Source organism: Zea mays, chromosome 10 (assembly GCF_902167145.1).
Source record: "Zea mays cultivar B73 chromosome 10, Zm-B73-REFERENCE-NAM-5.0, whole genome shotgun sequence".
Classification (NCBI taxonomy): Eukaryota; Viridiplantae; Streptophyta; class Magnoliopsida; order Poales; family Poaceae; genus Zea; species Zea mays.
The window spans coordinates 132,307,364-132,330,608 of NC_050105.1; the positions used below are offsets into that span (position 1 = coordinate 132,307,364).

Sequence of the window (23,245 nt, forward strand, 5' to 3'; positions counted from 1 at the left end):
AGTCGAGGAGAGGCGAAGAATTTGGGGATTGAGAGGCTAAACCTAAACTAGACTAGAACTACTCCTAGGATAAAATGCGAATAGAAGTTGTATTGATTCGATTGTTGATTACAAATCGGCCGTATACCTCTCTATTTATAGAGGAGGGGGGCTGGACCCTTTACAAACTAATTTTCGAGCTTTTTCCGTGATTTTAGCTAACAACCGTAACACCAAACTCGGAACCCTAATCTGCTCTGCGCACGCGCGGACCGTCCGGCCCCCAGGCGCGGACTGTCCGGACCGCGGACCGTCCGGCCTCAGGGCCGGACCGTCCGCAGGCTCAATTCGGTGCTCAACAATACTATTGAAAGAAGCAAGAGGACTAAGTGCCTATTTGGATCTCATTATCATAGTGAGATTCTAAATAAAAATAAGAGTGTATTGGGGTCTTATCTTCATAGTGATTATAATTGATCACTTTGCATACTGGAAAATCTAGAAGTAGCAGAGAGTACCTTGTTGGATTCTGTCTAGAATCTAGTAAGCGCTTGGATATCATTCTCGTTTTTCTTTTCATTCTTATTTTGCTTAGAAGATCAAAAACGGGTTCTAAATTTGTTGATTTCAGTATATATCTGGAAAGTGTTCGGTTCCCGTTATAGTCGAGACTGAAAATGAGAAGTGCTACAAGCGGACGTCGATAGAGTTCTGGCCTTCTGTGGGTGCTTGACGCTTCTGATGCATCCGATCTTCTCCAGCTCCCATGGCCATCCATAAAACACGCCATGCTCGTCGACTGGCCCCTCCCTCTCCGTTGGTGTGGCTTCGTGCACAGCTCATGCATGCCACAATTCTATCTATGCCAAGAGCAGACATGGGCTTTCCTCTCCCACGGCCACGGGAGAATGCCGTGACGCGAACCCAACTTATTTCGTGACAACCAATGCAGCTCGATAGATTCATGGCCGCCTCCGTAGTGGTCCTCGCCGTCGTTGTTTCCCTCGCCGCCGTCCTTCCGATCGCTCGCGCTGAGATCAAGACGACACCCATTGTCTCCGACTCGCGCTCCGTCATCCTATTTGAGGAGTTCGGCTTCAGGCGCGGCGGCCACGCCACTGTCTCGGCCACCGGCATCACATGGAGGGTCCCCGAGGATTCCCAGCTGCAGGCCGTGGACACGACACTGATGGGCTTCTTCCTCATCTCCAATTCCCTCTTCTACAAGATCAACAACGAGTCCGACTACGCCGAGGCCACCGGCGGCGCCTTCTGCCCGCTGACAAGCAAGTACGTGCAGCGGCTCTTCCTGTTCAAGGAGGTCGCGCCCGACGGCACGGGGAGGGGCTCCCTGACCATCGACTCCGACGACCAGTACACGGTGCTGTTCAGCAGCTGCCAGGAGGGCGTGGAGGTCACCATGGAGGTGCGCACCGAGATGTACAACCTGCGGCGGTCCGGCGCCAGGGAGTACCTCCCCGTCGGACTGCTGCCGCTGCCGTGGATCTTCGCGGCGGCGGCCGCGGTGCACTTCGCGTTCCTGGGCACCTGGGTGCTCGTCTGCGTTAAGCACCGCAGGACGGCGGAGCGCATCCACGCCGTGATGGGCGCGCTGCTGCTGTTCAAGGCGCTCAAGCTCGCGTGCGCCGCCGAGGACCAGTGGTTCGTGGAGCGCACCGGCACGCCGCACGGGTGGGACGTCGCCTTCTACGTGTTCGGCTTCTTCAAGGGCATCCTCCTCTTCACCGTCATCGTGCTCATCGGCACCGGCTGGTCCTTCTTGAAACCTTACCTCCAGGTGCGTGCGTGCATCTGCATGCGTCGCGCCTGATCCTCCCGATCGATCCCTGCAGCTGCTGTGCTGCATGCAACGACCAACGATCATACGTGCGTGCGTGCGTGCAGGAGCGCGAGAAGAACGTGCTGATGATCATCATACCCCTACAAGTGATCGAGAACATCGCATCGGCGGTGATCGGGGAGACGGGGCCGGCGGGGAGGGACTGGCTAGCGTGGAACCAGATCTTCCTCCTGGTGGACGTCATCTGCTGCTGCGCGGTCTTCTTCCCCATCATATGGTCCATTCGCAACCTGCGGGAGGCGTCCAAGACCGACGGCAAGGCGGCGCGGAACCTCCAGAAGCTCACGCTCTTCAAGCAGTTCTACCTCGTGGTGGTGTGCTACCTCTACTTCACGCGGATCGCCGCGTCAGCCGTCGCCGCCGTGCTCAGTTACAAGTACCAGTGGGCCGTCAATGTCTCCATCGAGACGGCCAGCCTTGCCTTCTATGTGTTCGTGTTCTATAATTTCAAGCCCGTGGAGAAGAATCCTTACCTTTACGTCGGAGACGATGAAGAGGAAGCCGCGGGTGGGCAGCTTGAGATGGAGAGCACATTTGAGATCTGACGTACGAGACCTGCGTGCGTGTACGTTATGGATGTCTTATTATCTCGATCTCCGAGTGTTGTATAGTTATACAGTACTACGAACGACGTGATACGATTTTGATATTTTTCCGGTCGCCTAAAATGTCCTAATCTTTTCAGTCGTCATGATAGTTCTGGTGCGTGGTCTGTTTACATGTCTTTGGCGTTCCTTTCTTAGATGATCCAAGCCTTGATAACTTAATATATAAGTCCGGTTTGGTATAGCTTATATTTAACTATTTACTAGTAAAATCATTTTGGGGTTTTAGCTTCGCAAGTAGTTTTTTTTTCTGAAGCTAATGTTGTTTTAAAAAAACTCGTATGATAAAATAGCTTTACAAAAAAGATAAAAAGGCAATATTACTCTTTAACAATGTTCCTGAGCAGCAACCATCATCTCAAGACCCATCACATGATGTTCCATCATCTCTTTAACAATGTTCTCAAACCTGGATTCTACACCGCCGGTTGCCCAGACACACGCCGGTCCACCTCAGGCTATGTCATGTTCCTAGACAGCAACCTTGTCTTTTGGGCCGCCAAGCGGTAGCCCGTCGTCTCCCACTCCAGCGTAGAGGCCGAGTACCGCGCTGTGGTCAATGGTGTGGTAGAGGCAACCTGGATGTGTCAGCTCCTCCACGAGCTCTATAGCCTCCTACAACACGCCACCCTAGTCTACTGCGACAACGTCAGCACCGTCTACCTCTCCACTAATCCCGTGCAGTATCAGCACACGAAGCATGTGGAGATCGCCCTGCACTTCGTCCGGGAGCATGTCGCAGCAGGCGACATTCGAGTTCTCAGTGTTCCCACAACGCTGCAGTTCGTCGACATCTTCACCAAGGGACTGCCGTCGAGTGTATTCTCCGACTTTCGGTTCAGTCTCAACATCTGTACAGGATAGAGTTGTGACTGTGGGGGTGTTAGAACTGTATCTGTTAGAGTTGTATCTTATCCCTGTGTAATGGGCCTAGGCCCAGATACTCTTATTATATATTCATCCCCAACCCAACTAGGGTTAGGGTTTCCTTCCCAACTTCCATTAAATGTGAATACATCTACCGAGACAGAAGCTTTGAAGAGGCCAATTGGTAAGAAAAAAATCTAAAGAAGCAATGCGGCGAGGTGGAGGCGACTGTTACATAGAGGCTTCGAACCATTTCTGGGAAAAGGAGTTTGATGGAGAGAAAGAAAAGAAGAAAGACGAGAGGTTCAACCAGTCATACGAACTTGAGAAAGAGAGGCTTCAAATTGATCAAACGAGGGCTGCAACTGAACAAGTTAGAGCTGCAAATGAAGCTAAAAATTTTGAGCTAAAAGAAAGTGAACTGCAACTAAAAAGAATGGAGGAAGAAACAGTGGCTGAGCACCCCATTATGGCGTAGTATGGCGATCGCCGTACCTAAAGTAGATATGTAGTGTAGTGGTTATTGTTGGGGGTATGCTTGATAGCCGAAGATCCTAAAGAAAGAAACACCTTCGGCAGATCCTCTCCAAAGCAGTGCCGAAGCTATCGCCTATAAAGCTTCGGCACAGTGACATGTCTCAAGATGAAGGGGTGAACCGACTTAAAGATGAAATGACTTATAGACCCATGATATTCTGTGTCATTATTGTAGTTGATTCTAAAGGGCATAAATGTAATTATACACAGGCTGCGCCCTGTGCCTATAAATAGGTGAACAGTACCCATGTACTGTTCACGAAATCATGTAATCATGCATTGGGTTGCTTCTGTATTACACTGGTATTTCAGCTTTCCTTCAAGCCGAAGATACATTTATAATTTGTTATCATTTCTATAATAATAAAATAAAAATGAGTTAATAATAATAATCAATTGCTTATATTATTTTTTCATATTTTATGTAAATCCTTCTTCATTATTCATTGTGTTTACGAAGATATGTCATTTATAACCTTCGTCCGAAATTCATTATATCCCAAAGGAAATAATGCTTCGAAGGACGAAGGACTTTAACATTTAACAATTTTTATGTTGCCTTGTTCTTAATTCATAGAAGTTAAAAACAAGTCTCCAACAGTTATAGTGTAACATGTGTGTGCAACAGATTCCAGGTTCTAATCTTCCCTATCACAATACTCAGGGAAGAAAGGATTACGAGAATGGACCTCAGTTCAATGCCTGAGCCTATTCAGCATTTCTACAAGAATGTGCAGAACGAGATAGTTGCTCGACGTGCATCACAGTAGTTTCATTGTATTAGAAACCTTGACACTCAGATTGTAAATTTATAATTTATACTTTTATAAACCTTGGCGAACATATTACTTCTGAATGTTTTTTTATATATCTCTGCGTGGTTTTTTTTTTTCTCAATTTGGGTCTTAAAAGGCAAACCTGTTCATGGCTTGCTAAGACTTGTCCGCACAGATAACTGAACGCAACATCTGACTGACTGAACCAAGCAAGACATCTACCTGTGACTTGCTGTTGCGGCGCCAAAGAAATATAGGCAAACCAGAAAACTGAAGAGGCCCACTTGCAACGGAATTCAAATTTTTTTGGGGAAATATAGAGAACTGTTGGATCGTTGCCTTTTTTGTATCCATTAGTTTTAAGAAGATCCCAATCACTTCCTTTTGGGAGTTATAATTTAAGGATCTGTTGGAGTTGCTCTAACCTCACTAGGACTCAAATAAACCTATCAGCAAAAGAATAAATAGGCACTGCTAAACCACCAGCAATCATGCTAAGACTAATGAAAGCTAAGATTAACCTTTCACCATCATCCAAACATGACACTGGCGAGATGATGGTGAGTTACCTTCCCTTACTAGGCTTCTCTAAGACTGATCCCGCTCCCTGGACTTGTGGCCTTCGGCCCTGAGGCAGGGAGCCAAAATTCTGGGAATGCTCCAGCATCTGAACCATGGACGGCGTTTGATATGAATGAACAAGAGTGGTGCTATCTGTAGAGTCTCCGCGTGCTGTTGCTCTCTGCCATGAATGAGAGCTCAATCCAGATAGCATATACGCCCTCCCTGAAGCCTCGTAAAGTTGGCGGTTCGCCATCCTCTCCTGCATCTCTCGTAGCTCTGCGACAAGGGCCATGCATAGACGGTCCCCATTCTGGCTTGCAACACACTGTGATAGTGCCCTCCGGCAGTCCTCAAGAATGGTGACGGCCTCCGAGAGAGCGCCTCTCTCGGCAGCAGCCCATGCAGACTCCATAGAATTGGTAGCTCGTATACGGTTCCTCTCTCGATCAACTTCAATAGAAACTGGTACAGATACAGTAGATGCTGGCCTCTTGATCTTCACCTCGTCACCTTGAATCTTGATAGTCTCATTGCTCACCGGATCTTTGTAAGCACAAGCAACTCTTAACAGTGAAGTCTGTTCACAAGATTTTGGAATGGTCACTGAAAGCAAAATGTCTTTCTCCTCATCAGCATACAAGTGAGCGATATCAACAAATCCATTTCGTCCATCTCTTGCTACCTTACTTGGATAGCTGCCACTTTTGATGGAACAGAGCAGAACACCAGGATCAACGCACTCCATACTGAGACGCATCTCACGGACAGCAACACTAAGAAGCCCACCAATACATTGAGCAAACGCATCTTGCATCACACCTTCATCCTCAATAAAAGAAAAGGTGCCACCAGAAGCTTCAGAAATCGAATGCAGCGTATCTGAATCGTGGTCTGCTCCAAATCCAAAAGTGTGCAGGGGTACCATATGGAGCTCATTTGGATTAGCAGATGGAACAAGTGACCTACGACCTGCTGATGTGCCTTGGAAATTTGAGGAAATGTTGTAAGTATCTTGGCCATCTGACAGAAGAATGATACTGCACACAGAATTCTTATAGCTGCGGTCCGCAATCACCTTCACAGCTTTCTTTAGCGCATCAGCAATGTTCGTGCCACCACCAGCGCCAAGTGAGTTGATTGCCTGCAAGGCCTGCTGCCTGCCATGATGTGACATCCGTTGGAGGGGGAACAGTCGTCGAGCAGTAGATGAAAAGGCAATGACTGAAAGTCGGTCAGATGGCCGAAGGTGCTGAATAACAAAACCCATTGCTTGCTTCAGGAGTGCCATTTTTGTGCCTGCCATACTGCCACTAACATCAAGGACAGTAACAATATCAATAGGAACTCGTCTTGACAACCTCAAAGAGCTTCCATTGACCAAACTTCCTGTAGCATCATCTGAGCTAGAAGTTGGGGCCTTCACATGGATCAGAATATCAAATCCATCTAGACATGTTGACTGTGGGACAGCTTGGAATTCTGGGTATGAGCTGATCTCAGCAGTTTTACTAGATCCAAAGTTAAGATCGTCAAAAGCCTCCATGCGCTGCAAAGGTTCATCATCATTGTAGTCTGCTGGCTCAGAAGTACGTAACCGACGGACCTCCCGCCGACGGTTCGAAACTTGCTGGTGAAGAGCCAAATGAGGATCTTGTTGGGGTGATCGAGTATGGTCACCTCCAATTCTTCCATGAGGGCTAGTAGAAGATAGTGAGCGATAGGGTATCTCTTTCCATTTCGCTCGACAAACCGGACAGACATAGTTTCCATGTTTTACATTAGACGAGATACACTGAAAATGGAACATGTGGGAACACTCTGCAGTGAAAAGGGCCTGTCCATGGCCAGATCTCATGCTAGCAAAGCATATTGCACATTTCTCCTGCTGAAGGTCAAACCAAAGAAAAAAAAATAAGCTTAATTCCTTTAAATTATATAAAAAGAACTACTAGTACTTTGAATAGCATGTATTAACACGTGCACGTGAACAAATACTTTAAATTATACTACCTTTTCGAATATTTGTCGCCCGCTACTTCATTTTTGAACTAAAACGCGACAAATAAAAAAGAAATGGAGGGAGTATTACCTAATTCTCTGCCTGACATAGGTTACAACATAGAGCAAGGTCAGTGCAGTTCTTTACTCTACTGCATAAGCCTCTAATTAAATTTTATTCATCCAACCACATTGCCAAACTACTCCACATGTACCTTATTAAACCTTCATTTATGAGGCTTTAAATGTTATTTTCGGAGTTCATGTTTAGGTAGCATGTGCACCATTGTCCCCGATATAAATTATTTTCTAATATATATATATATATATATATATATATATATATAGATAGATAGATATATACATTTTCTTTATTAATATCTTTGGTGTTACACTTCCAAGCACCGTAGGAGTTCTAGTAGTCAAATCTCATCTTATACGTTCGAGATAAGCAGATAACAAACAAACAATTTTACCATGTGGCAATGGCAGGGCAGCTGAACATTAAAACTAAAACATCCTTTTAGTCTTGTGTCCACCGAAATCAATTGAGGGTTTGAGGTAATGCATCAGTCATTGTCTATTGATCAGCACAAAAAGTAAGGATGAGCTATTATACCCAGAAACCTTCAAATTAAGATAAATTGATATTCCCATAGTAAGCAGTTAAGCGCACCCTTTGACCAGTAGTTAAACACCAGCCACTGACACAAAGCCAGCAAAGGAGCACAAAATAACCATACACGTGTTGTAATACTGATTTAGGTCTCTTTTGGTTGAGCTTTTTTAACCTGCTTTGGTTTTTATAAAAGCCAAATGTTAATCAAAGGTAGGCTTCCACAGGGGCGGACCACTGGTGTAAGTACTAACTTTTGAACTTGGCAGTTAAGGATCGAGTCTTGATGATCTTTGTTTTTTGTTTCTTTTTTTGATATTTTTCCTGGCACACTCTAAGTGTAGCAGCTGGGTCCGCCAGGCTTCCATAAAAAAGCCACCACCAAAGCAGTTTGTTGGCTAATACAAATTTGACAGTACCTTTACCTCTGCTTTTGGCTTTCAACTATTCATGAAAATTACTTAGCTACCATTGGTTATGAAAGATAGCGGTTTGTTTTCTTTTCCTTGTACACGCGATTATTTTTCGTCTGTCTTCACTTCCACAGGCCGGCCAACCAGCAACCGCCTACCCGGGCCCTTAGGGCATGTACAACCTAGATACAGCTGCACGGTACTCCAAGTATAAGACACAACTAAAACACAACATAATACAGTGGTCATATCTAAAACATGTGTCTTACCATATTCATTGTACCAATCAGAGCATTCAATAAATTAAAGTGACCAATCAGATAGTCTCCTGTCTCGAATATAGAGCTAAGACACTGTGTCTTCGTCAAGATACATGTCTTGAGATTTTTTACATTCACCCCTAGACACACTCTAAGACACAACTTAAGACACCCACTGTACATGCCCTTAGGACGTATGTCTCAGCCGGAGAGAGCCTGTTTCTGGCTTTTACTATTTCTACAATATTTTTGTCTGTATAGATTACCGTTGTACTCCAGTGATTTTAAGTTGTCCGATTAATCGCAATTAGTCGACCGTATCGGTTTTTTTGGCAACGATATGCAATCCAACACGATTTGGGCGACTTACTCAGACGATTAATCGTAGTTTTGAGTCATGGACGACTTAAATAATAGGCCTGGTTTTCATAATTTCAACTCATATCTATTGGACAAGTAATATGTGGAAACCATAGCTATTGGGGGCGAAGGGCTTATAAGCATCATTTCAAGTAAGTCACTCTCTTATACGTTTTATACTGTTACTGTACTTGACAAGTAAATCACTTTCTTTCATTATAATCAAGTTTTTGGCAAGAATTACATTTTTACATACAAAAAACAGGGCAAGTCATCCTATATCGTTTTTATTGAGGCCTAGACGACTTAGACGGACAACTTACTATGGTGTTTATGGCTGCATCGCAATAGGGTGGTATTTGATGGTGCCAGCCCTTCCTTGAGCACCATTCAAAAGCTTCTTATGGATGAGGTGGATTGTGGTGTATGGCTGGTGCGAAGCAGCTTGAGAGTCTTGGCCTCCTAGCTGCCTTTGCTAGGGTCAGGGCTATTTCTAGTGTCTAAAGTTGTTAAAGTTGGAGATAAGAATAGGTTTTTTATCTGTTTTCCCTTTGTCTTTATGTCTGTTATGGCATTGTACGGTGGTTCACTTTAGACCTTTCTCTCTTTCAATATAATAATGTTTAATAATGTGCAGTTCTCCTGCGCGTTTGAGAGAAAAAAAAATATCGATTAGTCGTCTCCGATATGTCGGCTGAATCGATTTATTAGTGTGCTCTGGGGACTCAAACCGTCTCAACGACTTAAAAACATTGGTCCAAACAGCTTTCATCTGGAGCGCCTCGAACTCGAATTCTTCTTCCTAGAGAGTAGAGACCAGTCGCAAAACAGCCTCGACTTCTCGATCTCCAAGCCGCACAGCGGTCCGGCCGGCCAGCGCGCGGGAGCTCGTCAGCCGCCATCGCCCGCACCCGCCGCTCCCTCGCCACGTCCGTGGCGCGAGCCAGCACGTGCCCCGGCGCGTCGATCATCAGCTCCGCGACCCCGGTGTTTTCATCCACCGACCACCAACGTTCGGCTCCGGCTGTCGTCCGGCTCGATGACTAGAGGCCACGCGTCGGCACCATTCGCGACGCACTGCGAGACGAGGTTGCCCATCCCGTGTCCGGACTACTCGCTATTGGCAAGCAACCAGGAGAGCTTTGGTTCCATTCCTCCTGAAAATCGAGAGATCGAGCTTCAAACACCCACTCGCCTGCTTCATGCTCCCCTGCGCCCTCGACGACACAAAGTACGTGCCATTCCAGACCAATAACATCGGCTTCCAGAAGAGGCAGGCCTAGGCGCTCAGACTTCGATTTTGGACTTTTGGCCTGGCTCCGCCACTCCCGGCCCCAGTGACAGACTGATAGTGCGACCTGTCCCAGAGATGGCGCAAGCGCAAGGAGGAAGGGGCTGACGACCTATACTGTCTACAAGAAGAAGAGGATGCTAACGAGCCAGGGTCTACTTATCATTCAGAAAATTTGAATGTAACACTTAAACCCTTGTATCACCTGCTTATGCAGCTTTATTAAAAAACTCCTAACAATCTATGGTTACATCCACAGTTGGATCATGATCTTACGGATTAAGAGATTTAATTTGCTTGCGCGCTTGAACATGAGAAATGCTTGTACAGGATCCACTTAAGGGCTTGTTCGGTTAGCTCTCAATCCATGTGGATTGAGTGGGATTGGATGGGTTTGAATCCCAAACAAGTCAAACTTCTTTTCAATTTTTTCCAATCCCATCCAATCCATGTGTATTAGGAATAACCGAACAAGCCCTAAAAGTTTTCTCTAGAAGCCATAGCTGCTTAGCCAAACGGTTTTTGACTTTCTCTCAGCACATACTACAAAGCAATCACAACAGCTCTTTCAAAAGCCATAGCTCGACCAAACACAACTAGTTCATCATTCGCTTTAGATATTGTACTTGTCAAATTATCATCACAACAAGTTTGAACGCAAGAATTCCTAGTTTTATTTGTTACATTTGGTCAGAGCTACTTAGACCTGTGAAATGAAGTCAGCTAGAAGGTTTATCCTTCAAAAATCCAACTTAACACCTAATACTTCCTCTTTACTGTTTTTACCCTTTTGTACCAAGTTTGTGCATACATGAAACCCATGAATGTAAAGGTAGTGAGGCAATCCATGTCAAGTTACTTGTCAAATTGGTACCATTGAGACAAAAAGGCCACATAAAAATAGAAAGTAGCAGTCAGCAATCAGTTGGGCAATTTGCATCCCCCTATATGATAGATAGCAGCTGTCAAGTTGGAGCATCTGCCGTAAAGAAAGAAAGCTGGTGGTAGGAGGAAAGAGTGGGGTTTGCTACACGTGACCACCACGGGCTCGTGATGAGCGACAAGCAAGCTTTTTTTTCCCTTTCCTTATCAAGAAGGGGAGCAAGTGAAGTACAGATACGATGGATGGGATAGGGAAGCGTCTTGCGTTAAGCAGTTACCTAAGGAAAGCCATTGACTAAAAAAGAGACGCCAGAGGATACCGAGCAGGCCACAGCTGGCATAATATTGCGTATGAATCTTTCGACATGAATGACATTATTGAGCCATGAAGCATTGACTAACGGAGACATTAGAGAATACAGAACAAACAACAGCTGGTACGCTAGGCATGTGGATCTCTAGGAATCAGCTTATGTTACGAAAATAGAGGAATTCAAATGTTTTGTTCTTCGTTTTGGACAGTAATTGGGTGATTGTCCTTCTGAAGGGAGAGAATAAAATGGAGGCAAAGCAGTAACGCCAAAATGATATAGTATATCTATATTTATATCTATACTTATATACTGTATACTCCATCACTTTAAATAAATCTAGAGCCACTCCAATAAATACACATAAAAAGTCAACACATTAAAAATAAACGTACAAGATCCTAAATTAACTTCTCATTTCTCTTACTCGCATCCATCTCGCATCCATCGGACGATATTCTTCAGATCATCACTCATCCCCACACTCCCATCCCACAAACACCACGGTCGGGACGCTTTCTTTCCTTATTTATTTTATCTTTCATTCCTTTATTTTCTTTATTTCCTTTCCTTCTTTCTTTCCTTTGTTTTCTTTATTCTTCGCCTTCAATCAAGTACACAATGTCAATCATATACAATTTACTTTCTTTATTTTCTCTTTATGCTGTCGCCTGCCATGCTAAATAGGGATATAAATGGTACGAATATTATCTGTACATATTCGCATTCGATCCATCTAAAAGGGCTAAGATCCCGTATCCGAGTCCTGATATTCAGTAACCAATTCGTATTCAATTTATATTTGTATCCATATAATCAAAGCTGGGTATTGTAATTGTTAGCATGGGTGAATGATAAGCCTACTAGAAGCGCACAAGCACAACCAGCGAGCGTAAATTCTACTCATGCCGAAGAAGAGCAAGTCTCCATGGAAAAATTTAAAAACAGCTAGTGAAACACAGGTTTCGCACTGAGAATGCGTCCTATCCGAGCGAAAACCCAACACGGAGATCGCCAACAAAAACATCGAACACGCAGGGCGCGTTATACTACCAATAGCATGCATTTGAATTCCCAACTAACTAAACGCAAGGCAGAAATTACCAGCACGCCCAAATCCCCGATCAAAAGCAAGCATTCAAACCGGGGCGTTTTTCTTCTATCGATTGAAACCACATCACAATTGAGAAAAAAAACTCAAAACGCTCGTATCTCAATCTCACCTTGGAGGAGTGCAAGGAGGAGGACTTGCCCCCGGACTTGGACCGGCGGATCGCACCCGCCGGGGTGTTCGGCCCCGACTCGCCCGGCGCCGCCACCGCCACCGCGGCATCCCGCCGACAACCGCCCGCGCCCGACTGCGCCGGCTGGACATTTCCACCTCCTGCCGCGGGCGCGTGCACGCAGAGGCGAAGGCCCAGCGCCTGCCTGACCTTCCTCCACGCACCCTCCATCGCTTCAAAGCACAAACCAAACCGCCTCCTCCCGGCCGGGCCAACCGGCTCGCAGACTACTGCTCGCGGGGACGTGGCGTGGGGCTCTACACCGCCACCCGCCTACGGATTATACGATGGCTGCCGATAGGAGTGCGGGGAGAGGAAGCGGCGGCAGGTTTTGGAGGGGAGCAGAGCCGACATGGGAGGTAGTGGAGCTGTGGAGGTGGAGCGTTTGAGGTGCGGGTGCGGCTCGTGTCTTGTTTTGACTCGTCTCTCTCGTGGCCGCGGGAGGAAGCGTACAAGGAGGAGTAACGGAACCAGCTGGGTGTTTGAATTAAGAGACGTGTTAGCGTGGAGGGTTCGTTGGCGGTGCCGGCGGGCGGCGGCGGTGATGGGCCCGCCTAGTTGGAACCGTGGGCCTTTTTAGCCATCTTGGCTGGGCCTCGGTCCCTCGCTTTAAAATACAAAGCCGAAGGTTAGTTTGACAATCTCATTTTTCAATACATTTTTATCTTCAAACTCCATTTTTTAAGAGATTCCTATTTTTATAAGTGAAAATAAAATAATTTCCCTTAAAAAATAAAAATCTATAAAGAAAATGGAGTTCTCAAACTAACTAGACTGATTTGGTGATCAAGAATTATTGGGAGAAGAAATTCTCTTGCTATTTAGGGCTAGTTTGGGAACTATATTTTCCTATGGTATTTTCATTTTCCAAGGAAAATTAGTTCATTTTCCCTTGGAAAAATGGAAATCCCCTAGAAAAATGGTGTTCCCAAACTACCCCTTATTTTTAAATTTTAAAGGGATTTCTCTCCATAGATCTTCTCGTGATCCCTAATCATTAAATCAGTCATAAAATAAATTAGTTTATTTTTCTTTAAAAAATAGAAATCTCTTAAAAATAGGGTTTTCAAACCCTTATATATTTTCAAACTTATATATATATAATGTAAAACAACCAGTCAACCATGGCGTAAAAAAGGTAAAAAAAAACAGCGTGGTATAACCGTATTAGAGCATCTCCAAGAGCTCTTCATAAAACGACTCCTCAAAATCAGTTTTAAGGGACATTTAAATAATAAGTGAGGGGTAAATTTTAATCCTTTCTCCAACAGATCCCTTAAAGCAGCAGTTTGTTTCTGGGGAGCCTAAAAAACCCCTCATTTGTAGCTACAAATGAGGGAGTTTTAAGGGCTATGAAAAAGTTGGGGCGCTTTAGGGGAACTGTTGAAAACATGTTTTTGTGTTTTTCCCAAAAAAATAGATTTATGAGAGACTTCTGGGGAGCTTTTGGAGATGCTCTAACCTGCAGTGCAGGTTGCTTGTGATCTGATCGCCAAACGGTGATTTTCTTGTTACATTTGTACGACTCACGAAATAGAAAATTAAGCAGGACAATTCATTGTATCCTCATTGAAGCAACAGCATGATACATGGACGTGTGTCTCTGGTCAAAATATGCTCATCTTGGTGTTTGGTTGATTATTGAATTAAGGCTCGCGGCACTGGTACAAGCATTCGCAACAGATGAGCAAACGGACCCACCGCACGGCACGGCATGGCCCCGTGCTAGTCATCGACTGTTAGTGTAATGTCGTCTCATTAAAAACTGTCGGCGTTTCGACTCTGGGTTTTTTTTTACCGACGAGTAAATTGTCGCTGCGTGTCCCAGCCCAGATGGGTCGGCACGAGACGGAACACAAAAGGGGGAAAGACAGCAAAGAGGAACCCGCGGCCTTCGTGTTGTCCTGCGCCTAGTACGGATGCGCTTGCAGTAGGGGGTTACAAGCGTTCGCGAAGGAGAGAGAGAGAGATAGACTGTCCGCCAGCCCATTCTCCCGCGCGGCCAACCCTCTCGTACGAGAGCCCTGGACCTTCCTTTTATAGGCGTAAGGAGAGGGCCCAGGTGTACAATGGGGGGTGTAGCAGTGTGCTAACGTGTCTAGCAGAGAGGAGCCAGAGCCCTAAGTACATGTCGTCGTGGCAGTCGAAGAGGTTTTGGCGCCCTGTTCATGTGATGTCGTGGCCGTCGGAGGAGTGCTTGAGCCCTGTGGAAGTACAGCTGTCGGAGCTGTTGGATCCTTGCTGACGTCTCCTTGCTTCCGTAAGGGGCTGAGAGCCGCCATCGTCATGGAGCACGTGGGGTGCCATCATTACTTGTTTACCGGGGCGAGCCAGATGGGACGCCGGTCTTGTTCCCCGTAGCCTGAGCTAGCTAGGAGTAGGGTAATGATGGCCCCCCTGTGACGTGGTCGGTCCGAGCACTGGGGTCGGGCGAGGCGGAGTCTGTCTTCCGAGGTCGAGGTCGAGTCCGAGCCCTAGGGTCGGGCGAGGCGGAGTCCGTCTTCCGAGGTCGAGGTCGAGTCCGAGCCCCAGGGTCGGGCGAGGCGGAGTCCGTCTTCCGAGGTCGAGGTTGAATCCGAGCCCTGGGGTCGGGCGAGGCGGAGTCCGTCTTTCGAGGTCGAGGTTGAGTCCGAGCCCTGAGGTCAGGCGAGGCGGAGTCCGTCTTCTGAGGTCAAGGTTGAGTCCGAGCCCTGGGGTCGGTCGAGGCGGAGTCCGTCGTCCCGCGTCGAGGTTGAGCCCGAGCTCTGGGGTCGGGTGACGCGGAGCTTCCTATGGCGCCCGAGGCTGGACTTAGCTGCTGTCAGCCTCACTCTGTCGAGTGGCACAGCAGTCGGAGCGGGGCAGACGACGTTGTTTTCCTGTCAGGTCGGTCAGCGGAGCGGCGAAGTGACTGTGGTCACTTCGGCCCTGTCGACTGAGGAGCACGCGTCAGGATAAGGTGTCAGGCGATCCTTGCATTAAATGCTCCTGCGATATGGTCGGTTGGCATGGCGATCTGGCCAAGGTTGCTTCTCCGCGAAGCCTGGGCCTCGGGCGAGCCGAAGGTGCGTCCGTTGCTTGAGGGGACCCTCGGGCGAGACGTGAATCCTCCTGGGTCGGCTGCCTTTGCCCAAGGCTGGGCTCGGGCGAGGCGGGATCGTGTCCCTTGAGTGGACGAAGCCTTGACCTGAATCGCGCCCATTAGGCCTTTGCAGCTTTGTGCTGATGGGGGTTACCAGCTGAGATTAGGAGTCTTGGGGGTAGCCCTAATTATGGTCCCTGACAGTAGCCCCCGAGCCTCGAAGGGAGTGTTGGTACTCGCTTGGAGGCTTTTGTCACACTTTTTTGCAAGGGGACCGGCCTTTCTCGGTTGTGTTTCGTTCCGGTGGGTGCGCGCGAGCGCACCCACCGGGTGTAGCCCCCGAGGCCTCGGAGGAGTGGTTTGACTCCTTCGAGGTCTTAGCGCGTTTCGTGATGCTACGGCCGGTCTGGTTGTTCCCTCATGCGAACTAGTCGTAGCCCGGGTGCATAGTCAGGTTCCAAGTTCTCGGGCTGGTATGTTGACGCTGTCAACGGTTTGGCCGGAGCCAGGTTTGCGAGAGCAGCCCCCGAGCCTCCGCATAGAGCGAGAGGACGGTCAAGGACTGACTCGGCTTTTTTCATACGCCCCTGTGTCGCCTTTCCGCAAGGAGGAGAGGGGGAAAGCGCCATGTTGCCCTCGGAGGGCGCCGAACATGGTGTCTCCAGTGAGTTGCTAACGGGTGATCCGAGTGGACGCCCGTGCCCCGTTCGATAAGGGTCGGCTAGTGGCCCAGAGGCACGCTCCAAAAGTACCTTCAGGTGATTTGCCGGACCCGGTCCCGTTTGATAGGGTCCGAGGGCTCGATGCCTCCCTCTGATGGGATTCCGTTACAGAATCGCTCCTGCTGGTCTCGGAAATGTCCTAGGTGAGAGCACCTAGAGGGGGGGGTGAATAGGTGATCCTGTAACACTTCAAAATCTTAAGCCACAAAACTTGATTAATTGTTAGCACAGTAATTTGCCAAGTGGCTAGAGAAGAATCTCAACACAACACAATAACCAAGAGATATCAATCACAGAGATGGCACAGTGGTTATCCCGTGGTTCGGCCAAGACCAACGCTTGCCTACTCCACGTTGTGGCGTCCCAACGGACGAGGGTTGCAATCAACCCCTCTCAAGTGGTCCAAAGACCAACTTGAATACCACGGTGTTGCTTTGCTTTTCTTAATCCCACTTGCGAGGAATCTCCACAGCTTGGAGCCTCTCGCCTTTACAAAAGATGTTCACAAAGAATCACGGAGCAAGGGAGGGATTAGCAACTCACACACGACACAAAGATCACAGCGAATACGCACACACAAAACTCAGACTTGAGCTCAAGAGACTAGCACACTAGAACGGAGCTCAAATCACTAGAATGTCAAACAAGTGCGCAAGAATGAAGTGTGAGTGATCAACAATGCTCAAAGGATGCTTGGTATTCTCCTCCATGCGCCTAGGGGTCCCTTTTATAGCCCCAAGGCAGCTAGGAGCCGTTGAGCACAAATCAGGAAAGCCATTCTTGCCTTCTGTCATCGGGGGCACCGGACAGTCCGGTGCACACCGGACACTGTCCGGTGCCTGATTTCCTTCCTTAAATAGCGAAGCCGACCGTTGGCAGACTTGGAGCCGTTGGTGCACCGGACATGTCCGGTGCACACCGGACAGTCCGGTGCCATCTTCTAGCCGTTGGCTCAACCACGTGTCTCGCGCAGATTGCGCGGCCGACCGTTGGCTCACCGGACAGTCCGGTGCACACCGGACAGTCTGGTGCACACCGGACAGTCCAGTGAATTTTAGCCGTACGTCGCCGGTGAATTCCCGAGAGCGGCCACTTCGCTCGAGCCAGCCTGGCGCACCGGACACTGTCCGGTGCACCACCGGACAGTCCGGTGCTCCCAGACTCAGCAGATTCTTGGCTGCTCGAGCCAAGACATTTCCAATTGGATTTTTCCTGTTTCCAGCACTTAGACACAATACATTAGTCCATAAAACAATGTACTAAGTCTGAGAAACACACCTTTATCTTGATTTGTACTTTGTCCACCTTTTTAGACTTAGACACTTGTGTTGGACACTAAATCACCAAAACACTTAGAAATGGCCCAAGGGCACATTTCCCTTTCAATCTCCCCCTTTTTGGTGATTTATGCCAACACAACATAAAGCAAGTAGAACAAGTACAACAACAATTCAAATAAGACTCAAAATTGTTTTGATTCAATTTGACATATATGGATCACTCTATGCCACCACTTGGTTTGTTTTTGCAAATCAAAACTCAAATTCCTATCTCTATGTCAAAACCACTTGTAGAGACATAAAGAGAGGTTTTCCAAAGAAATTTGATCAAGGATTTCAAAAACTCCCCCTTTTTCCCATAATCAACATTTCTCCCCACAAGAAGCCGACTTTTGACAAGAGAGACAATAAAAGAGTTTTGACAAAACAAAAAACTCTATTCTACTATTTTCAAAATCTCTCAAGTGGTAGCTGATCCATTTATCGCTTTGGCCTTTATTTTCTCCCCCTTTGGCATCAAGCACCAAAACGGGATCAATCTTGGCCCTTTAACCCCATTGCCTCACCAAAATCTTCAATAAGAATACAAAGGCAATAAGAGTACATGAGATGAACTTGGAATAAGTTACCCTCTCATCGGAGTGCAGTGGAAGTCTTTCATGGTCCAAGTCCACCTGTTCCCTTTCAATCCTTCTTTGAGACTAAAGCATCAAACTCAAGCACATGGTTAGTCTCAAAGGGTCAAGTTGTAACACATCTCCCCCTAAACATGTGCATCACTTTGCAACGGACTTGTGAGGTCCAGGGAGTGTTTGGACAACTTGAGCACCATAACTGAGCAACAAAATGCATAAGGAACATGATCAAAGGCATAAACACATGTATGCTATAAATCAATCCAAGTTCCGCGAATCTAAGATATTGAGCTCACTACGCAACCTGCAAAAGGTCTTCTCATCTAGAGGTTTGGTAAAGATATCGGCTAGCTGGTTCTCGGTGCTAACATGAAACACTTCGATATCTCCCTTTTGCTGGTGGTCTCTCAAAAAGTGATGCCGGATGTCAATGTGCTTTGTGCGGCTGTGCTCAACAGGATTTTCCGCTATTCGGATAGCACTCTCATTGTCACATAGGAGTGGGACTTTGCTCAGATTGTAGCCAAAGTCCCGAAGGGTTTGCCTCATCCAAAGCAGTTGCGCGCAACACTGTCCTGCGGCAACGTACTCGGCCTCAGCGGTGGATAGGGCAACGGAGGTTTGTTTCTTAGAGTTCCATGACACCAGGGACCTTCCTAAGAATTGGCACGTCCCCGATGTACTCTTCCTATCGACCTTACATCCAGCATAGTCGGAATCTGAGTACCCAATCAAGTCAAAGTTAGACCCCTTTGGATACCAGATCCCGAAGCAAGGCGTAGCGACTAAATATCGAAGAATTCGCTTCACAGCCACTAAGTGACACTCCTTCGGATCGGATTGAAATCTGGCACACATGCATACGCTAAGCATAATATCCGGTCTACTAGCACATAAATAGAGCAAAGAACCTATCATGGACCGGTATGCTTTTTGATCAACGGACTTACCTCCTTTGTTGAGGTCGGTGTGTCCGTCGGTTCCCATCGGCGTCTTTGCGGGCTTGGCGTCCTTCATCCCAAACCTCTTTAGCAAATCTTGTGTGTACTTCGTTTGGGAGATGAAGGTGCTGTCCTTGAGTTGCTTCACTTGGAACCCAAGGAAGTAGGTCAACTCGCCCATCATCGACATCTCGAATTTCTGCGTCATCACCCTGCTAAACTCTTCACAAGACTTTTGGTTAGTAGAACCAAATATTATGTCGTCGACATAAATTTGGCACACAAAAAGATCACCATCGCAAGTCTTAGTAAAAAGAGTTGGATCGGCTTTCCCAACCTTGAAAGCATTAGCAATTAAAAAGTCTCTAAGGCATTCATACCATGCTCTTGGGGCTTGCTTAAGTCCATAGAGCGCCTTAGAGAGCTTACACACGTGGTCGGGGTACCGTTCATCCTCGAAGCCAGGGGGTTGCTCCACGTACACCTCCTCCTTGATCGGCCCGTTGAGGAAAGCGCTCTTCACATCCATTTGGTACAACCTGAAAGAATGGTGAGCAGCATATGCTAGCAAGATGCGAATTGACTCTAGCCTAGCCACAGGAGCAAATGTCTCCTCAAAGTCCAAACCTGCGACTTGGGCATAACCTTTTGCCACAAGTCGAGCCTTGTTCCTCGTCACCACCCCGTGCTCGTCCTGTTTGTTGCGGAACACCCACTTGGTTCCCACAACATTTTGCTTGGGACGAGGCACCAATGTCCAAACTTCATTGCGCTTGAAGTTGTTGAGTTCCTCCTGCATGGCCAACACCCAGTCCGGATCTAGCAAGGCCTCTTCTACCCTGAAAGGCTCAATAGAAGAGACAAAAGAGTAATGCTCACAAAAATTAACTAATCTCGAGCGAGTAGTTACTCCCTTGCTAATATCACCCAATATCTGGTCGACGGGATGATCCCTTTGAATCGTCGCTCGAACTTGGGTTAGAGGTGCCTGAAGTGCTTCTTCCTCTTCAACTTGAACATCCTGTGCTCCCCCTTGATCATGCGCCTCCACTTGAGGTACCTGTTCGTCACCTTGGGTTGGGGGATGCACCATAGTTGAGGAAGACGGTTGATCTTGCTCCAAATGTTCTTGAGGCCGTACATCTCCAATCGCCATGGTGCGTATCGCGGCCGTTGGAACGTCTTCTTCATCTACATCATCAAGATCAACAACTTGCTCTCTTGGAGAGCCATTAGTCTCATCAAATACAACGTCGCTAGAGACTTCAACCAAACCCGATGATTTGTTGAAGACCCTATACGCCTTTGTATTTGAATCATAACCTAATAAAAACCCTTCTACGGCTTTGGGAGCAAATTTGGAATTCCTACCCTTCTTCACTAGAATGTAGCATTTACTCCCAAAAACACGAAAATACGATACATTAGGTTTGTTACCGGTTAGCAGCTCATACGACGTCTTTTTGAGGAGGCGGTGAAGGTAGACCCTGTTGATGGCGTGGCAAGCCGTGTTCACGGCTTCCGACCAAAAGCACTCGGGGGTCTTGAATTCTCCAAGCATAGTCCTCGCCATATCTATGAGCGTCCTGTTCTTCCTCTCTACCACACCATTTTGCTGAGGTGTGTAGGGAGCGGAGAACTCGTGCTTGATCCCCTCCTCCTCAAGGAACTCTTCCACTTGAAGGTTCTTGAATTCGGACCCGTTGTCGCTCCTTATCTTCTTCACCTTGAGCTCAAACTCATTTTGAGCTCTCCTTAGGAAGCGCTTGAGGGTCCCTTGGGTTTCAGACTTATCCTGCAAAAAGAACACCCAAGTGAAGTGGGAAAAGTCATCAACAATAACTAGACCATACTTACTTCCTCCTATGCTCAGATAGGCGACGGGTCCGAAGAGGTCCATATGTAGCAGCTTCAGGGGTCTTGATGTTGTCATCACATTTTTGGTGTGATGAGAGCCTCCCACTTGTTTCCCTGCTTGACAAGCTGCACAAGGTCTATCTTTTTCGAAATGAACATTGGTTAAACCTATCACATGTTCTCCCTTTAAAAGCTTGTGGAGGTTCTTCATCCCCACATGTGCTAAGCGGCGATGCCACAGCCAGCCCATGCAAATCTTAGCCATTAAGCATGCATCTAGACCGGCCTCTTCTTTTGCAAAATCAACTAGGTAAAGCTTGCCGTCTAGTACACCCTTAAAAGCTAGTGAACCATCACATCTTCTAAAGACAGACACATCTACATTTGTAAACAAACAGTTATATCCCATATTGCATAATTGACTAACAGATAGCAAATTATATCCAAGAGACTCTACTAAAAACACATTAGAGATAGAGTGCTCATTTGAGATTGCAATTTTACCTAACCCTTTTACCTTGCCTTGATTCCCATCACCGAATATTATTGAATCTTGGGAATCTTTGTTTTTGACGTAGGAGGTGAACATCTTCTTCTCCCCCGTCATATGGTTTGTGCATCCGCTGTCAATAATCCAGCTTGAACCCCCGGATGCATAAACCTGCAAGGCAAATTTAGGCTTGGGTCTTAGGTACCCAACTCATGTTGGGTCCTGCAAGGTTAGCACAAATATCCTTAGGGACCCAAATGCAAGTTTTGTCTCCCTTGCATCTTGCCCCTAATTTTCTAGCAACTATCTTCCTATCCTTTCTACAAATAGCAAAAGAAGCATTTAAAGCATGATATATTGTAGAAGGTTCATTTACTTTCCTAGGAACATTAACAACATTTCTCCTAGGCAAATTATGAACAGCATTTCTCCTACCAACATTTCTATCATGCACATAAGAAGAACTAGAAGCAAACATGGCATGAGAATCAAAGGCATTATATGCATTACAACTCCTATAAGCATTTCTAGACTGTCTCCTATCATGGTACATAAAAGCATGGTTCTTTTGCACACTACTAGCCATAGGGGCCTTTCCTTTTTCCTTGGCGGAGATGGGAGCCTTATGGCTTGTCAAGTTCTTGGCTTCCCTCTTGTAGCCAAGTCCATCCTTAATTGAGGGGTGTCTACCAATCGTGTAGGCATCCCTTGCAAATTTTAGCTTGTCAAATTCATTCTTGCTAGTCTTAAGTTGGGCATTAAGACTAGCTAATTCCTCATTTAATTTAGAAATTGAAACTAAATGATCACTACAAGCATCAATGTCAAAATCTTTACACCTATTACAAGTTTCAACAATTTCTACACAAGAATTAGATTTACTAGCTACTTCTAGTTTAGCATTTAAATCATCATTAAAACTTTTTAACTTAGCAATAGTTTCATGACAAGAAGATAATTCACTAGAGAGCATTTCATTCCTCTTAATTTCTAGAGCAAGAGATTTCTGAGCTTCTACAAATTTATCATGTTCTTCATACAACAAATCCTCTTGCTTTTCTAACAGTATGTTCCTATCATTCAAGGCATCAATCAATTCATTAATTTTGTCTACCTTAGTTCTATCTAATCCCTTGAATAAGCATGAGTAATCTATCTCATCATCATCACTAGACTCATCCTCACTTGAAGAAGCATAAGTACTAGTATTAGGAGTGCTTACTTTCTTCTCCCTTGCCATGAGGCAAGTGTGACGCTCGTTGGGGAAGAGGGATGACTTGTTGAAGGCAGTGGCGGCGAGTCCCTCATTGTCGGAGTCGGACGAGGAGCAGTCCGAATCCCACTCCTTGCCAAGATGAGCCTCGCCCTTTGCCTTCTTATAGTTCTTCTTTTTCTCCCTCTTGTTCCCTTGATCCTGATCACTATCATTGTCGGGACAGTTAGCAATAAAATGACCAAGCTTACCGCATTTGAAGCATGAGCGCTTCCCCTTGGCTTTGGTCTTGCTTGGCTGTCCCTTGCGACCTTTAAGCACCGTCTTGAATCTTTTGATGATGAGAGCCATCTCTTCATCATTAAGTCCGGCCGCCTCAATCTGTGCCACCTTGCTAGGTAGCGCCTCCTTGCTTCGTGTTGCCTTGAGAGCAAGGGGTTGCG

The 23,245-nt window shown here is 46.6% G+C and overlaps 2 protein-coding genes across 3 annotated transcripts; one reads left to right on the plus strand and one right to left on the minus strand.

Moving 5' to 3' along the window:
- The first annotated feature begins 785 nt into the window (after positions 1-785).
- On the plus strand, positions 786-2,560 carry LOC103641834 (protein CANDIDATE G-PROTEIN COUPLED RECEPTOR 7). The gene is made up of 2 exons (XM_008665155.2): positions 786-1,777; positions 1,885-2,560. The coding sequence occupies exons 1-2, from the start codon at positions 926-928 to the stop codon at positions 2,383-2,385; spliced, it is 1,353 nt and encodes a 450-aa protein (XP_008663377.1). The 5' UTR covers positions 786-925; the 3' UTR covers positions 2,386-2,560.
- A 2,349-nt stretch (positions 2,561-4,909) lies between these two features.
- On the minus strand, positions 4,910-13,048 carry LOC100191428 (uncharacterized). Of its 2 annotated transcripts, none has more exons than XM_008663090.4 (2): positions 12,544-13,048; positions 4,910-7,071 (listed from the first exon to the last, which is right to left on the minus strand). In XM_008663090.4, exons 1-2 carry the CDS (start codon positions 12,772-12,774, stop codon positions 5,191-5,193), a joined length of 2,112 nt encoding a protein of 703 aa, XP_008661312.1. In that variant the 5' UTR covers positions 12,775-13,048; the 3' UTR covers positions 4,910-5,190.
- Between the last annotated feature and the right edge of the window lie 10,197 nt (positions 13,049-23,245).

Bases quoted from the DNA above. Each gene is read 5' to 3' on its own strand.
- LOC103641834 (XM_008665155.2), top strand. From the start codon at position 926: ATGCAGCTCGATAGATTCATGGCCGCCTCCGTAGTGGTCCTCGCCGTC. The intron at 1,778-1,884 runs GTGCGTGCGTGC...GCGTGCGTGCAG, and splicing joins TCTTGAAACCTTACCTCCAG to GAGCGCGAGAAGAACGTGCT.
- LOC100191428 (XM_008663090.4), bottom strand. From the start codon at position 12,774: ATGGAGGGTGCGTGGAGGAAGGTCAGGCAGGCGCTGGGCCTTCGCCTC. The intron at 7,072-12,543 runs GTGAGATTGAGA...GACCTTCAGCAG, and splicing joins CCTCCTTGCACTCCTCCAAG to GAGAAATGTGCAATATGCTT.